Below are 2,100 nucleotides of genomic sequence, written 5' to 3' on the forward strand. Positions count from 1 at the left end.
GCTGAATTTCGCCAGGTGAATTCTTTCTGAAAGTCGAGCAGATGACCGCCCGGACGGTGACCGCAGTGACCGTACCCGACGGAAACCAATATTGTCCGCTGATCTTGGGCCACGATGTGCGGACAAAAAAGGGCGGCGCCACGTCGTCGACCAGTTGTCGTTTTCGACATCATACCGTTGACCAACAGCTGACCACGACATTGTTCAGCCGCGCTGGCCGTGCACTGGGCACTTTCGGCGCACCAATCGCAGCCAAAGTCCGAATTGACACAGTCGTGACAGCTGCGGTAGTTGGAACAGTCGTAAAAAGTGAAATTGATGGCAGCAAAATCCGGCCCGTCGTCCACTTGGATACTCAACAAAGCTTTCAATTCATCTGAATTGACGGGATTTTTATTTATTTATTATTTATTCATTTGTGAAAAACAACAACAAATTGTTAATCATTTACGTTGATCACGGGGAATTGGCGGAAGTAGATTAGTCTGCGGAGTTGGGCAAGAGATTGCTTGATCAATTGGACCTGAAGCTCCAGTTATTAATTTTTTCGTGCCAATCGTAAACACGCACGACAGCTGACCACTGACGGCAGGAAAATTTTGAACAGTAAGCTCGAGCTAGAACAACAAATTATTTCAAAAATAGAATATTCTCCTCCTCCTATGTTGTGATTGGTCGTTTTGTGTGTGTGTGTGTGTTTTAAACTTACAAATTTGGCAGTGGTAATTTGAATTTTATCCGGAACCACTTTGGTCAACGAAGTGCACTTGGAATCTTTGTACGGCAACCAGTGGGACGATTTGCAATCTTCTTGTGTGCTGCATCTGGAAAATGGAAAAAAACCAACTGAAAACTAACCAAATGGAATAAAAAATTGTATCTATTTTTTACTTATTTTCCAACGAACACCAGCCACAGTAGGGATCTCTGGCGTTCAAGCATTGTTGACATCGTTCGTGACGAATGCACTCGTGCACGCGTACTTTGCTCAACTGAAAATTATTTATTGAATTATTATGCAAATTAGAAAAAAAGAACAAGTCCATCGTTATTATTATTATTATTATTATTTACCGATCGATTTGTCAAAACGTACAAAAATTGATTGGACATGTCGAAATCGATGCTTGGCAAAATTGGCCAACCACTTTCCACCCGGAAAGTGTCGTATTGATAAGCGGATGTGGCCGTTTCGACAACTACCTGAAACAGAATATAGACGGTGTTTGATTTCTTTGTTTTTTTCCCCCACTGGATGAGGGTTCAATTTTTTTGGTACCTTTTTCAATTGACCATCTTCGGTACCGAGAAACAGAACCGTATACATGTGCGTAGTAGTGCTGGCAACGGCCGTCAATCGACTGTCGTCAGTGGTAAATGCCGGCTTTTGATGGACCGGCAACGAACCATCCAACGGATGATTGACTTCATTATTGCACAACAAAGCCGACATGCTGTAGTGCTGCGAACAGTAGGAACAAGAGGAAAATTGATGAATTTTAAAAAGAAAAAATAATTTCTTTTTCATACTGTAGATATGCAGGGTCGCTGTTGGTGGGCCAAACCGCACATCGACACACCCTGGGCACAGAGTTGCACGTTGTCCAAAAAGCGCTGTTCGACCGCTTTCATCGAATAGACGCACAAAGCCGACTGTCTGGACATCTGGGCCCTGACCGGCTCGTTGACGCCACGTACAAAAATCACATAGAGGACGTCGTCTTCGGTGTTGATGTTCAAATCGCGCGCCAAATCAAAGCCCGCTTTGCCCAAATAAGCCGACTGGACCAAATTGTAATGGACGCCGCCGTTGTTGTCGTCGATACATTCCAACGGCACTTCGGTGTAAGAATAATAGTGCGGATCGCGGTTGCACAGGCGAACCAATTTCGATATGTACGTGTTCTGCCCCCGGGCACCCTTCGGTTGTTTCGTGACGAAATAGCTGAAATTGCCCGAACCCAATCCATAAAATATAATCCACTCTGTGCATCTCTAAATCGGTGTAATAGACCAGGCTGGATTCGCTGCTGACGCCCTCTGAGAATAAATGAATAAATCGAATGGAATTAATAATTTCGAAATTCCACTACTCACTTG

The 2,100-nt window shown here is 44.1% G+C and overlaps 1 protein-coding gene across 1 annotated transcript; it reads right to left on the reverse strand.

Annotated features, from left to right (window-relative positions):
- Positions 1–46: 46 nt before the first annotated feature.
- Tsp_13559 (putative plexin repeat-containing domain protein) lies at positions 47–1,665 on the reverse strand (the record flags this gene model as incomplete). The annotated part of the gene is made up of 7 exons (XM_003367505.1): positions 1,531–1,665; positions 1,280–1,462; positions 1,075–1,203; positions 892–992; positions 710–824; positions 452–617; positions 47–376 (listed from the first exon to the last, which is right to left on the reverse strand). Coding segments are annotated over exons 1-7 (1,159 nt in total), but the record flags the coding sequence as incomplete, so codon positions are not given.
- Between the last annotated feature and the right edge of the window lie 435 nt (positions 1,666–2,100).

This window comes from Trichinella spiralis (assembly GCF_000181795.1).
Source record: "Trichinella spiralis strain ISS 195 chromosome Unknown Scfld4147, whole genome shotgun sequence".
Classification (NCBI taxonomy): domain Eukaryota; kingdom Metazoa; phylum Nematoda; class Enoplea; order Trichinellida; family Trichinellidae; genus Trichinella; species Trichinella spiralis.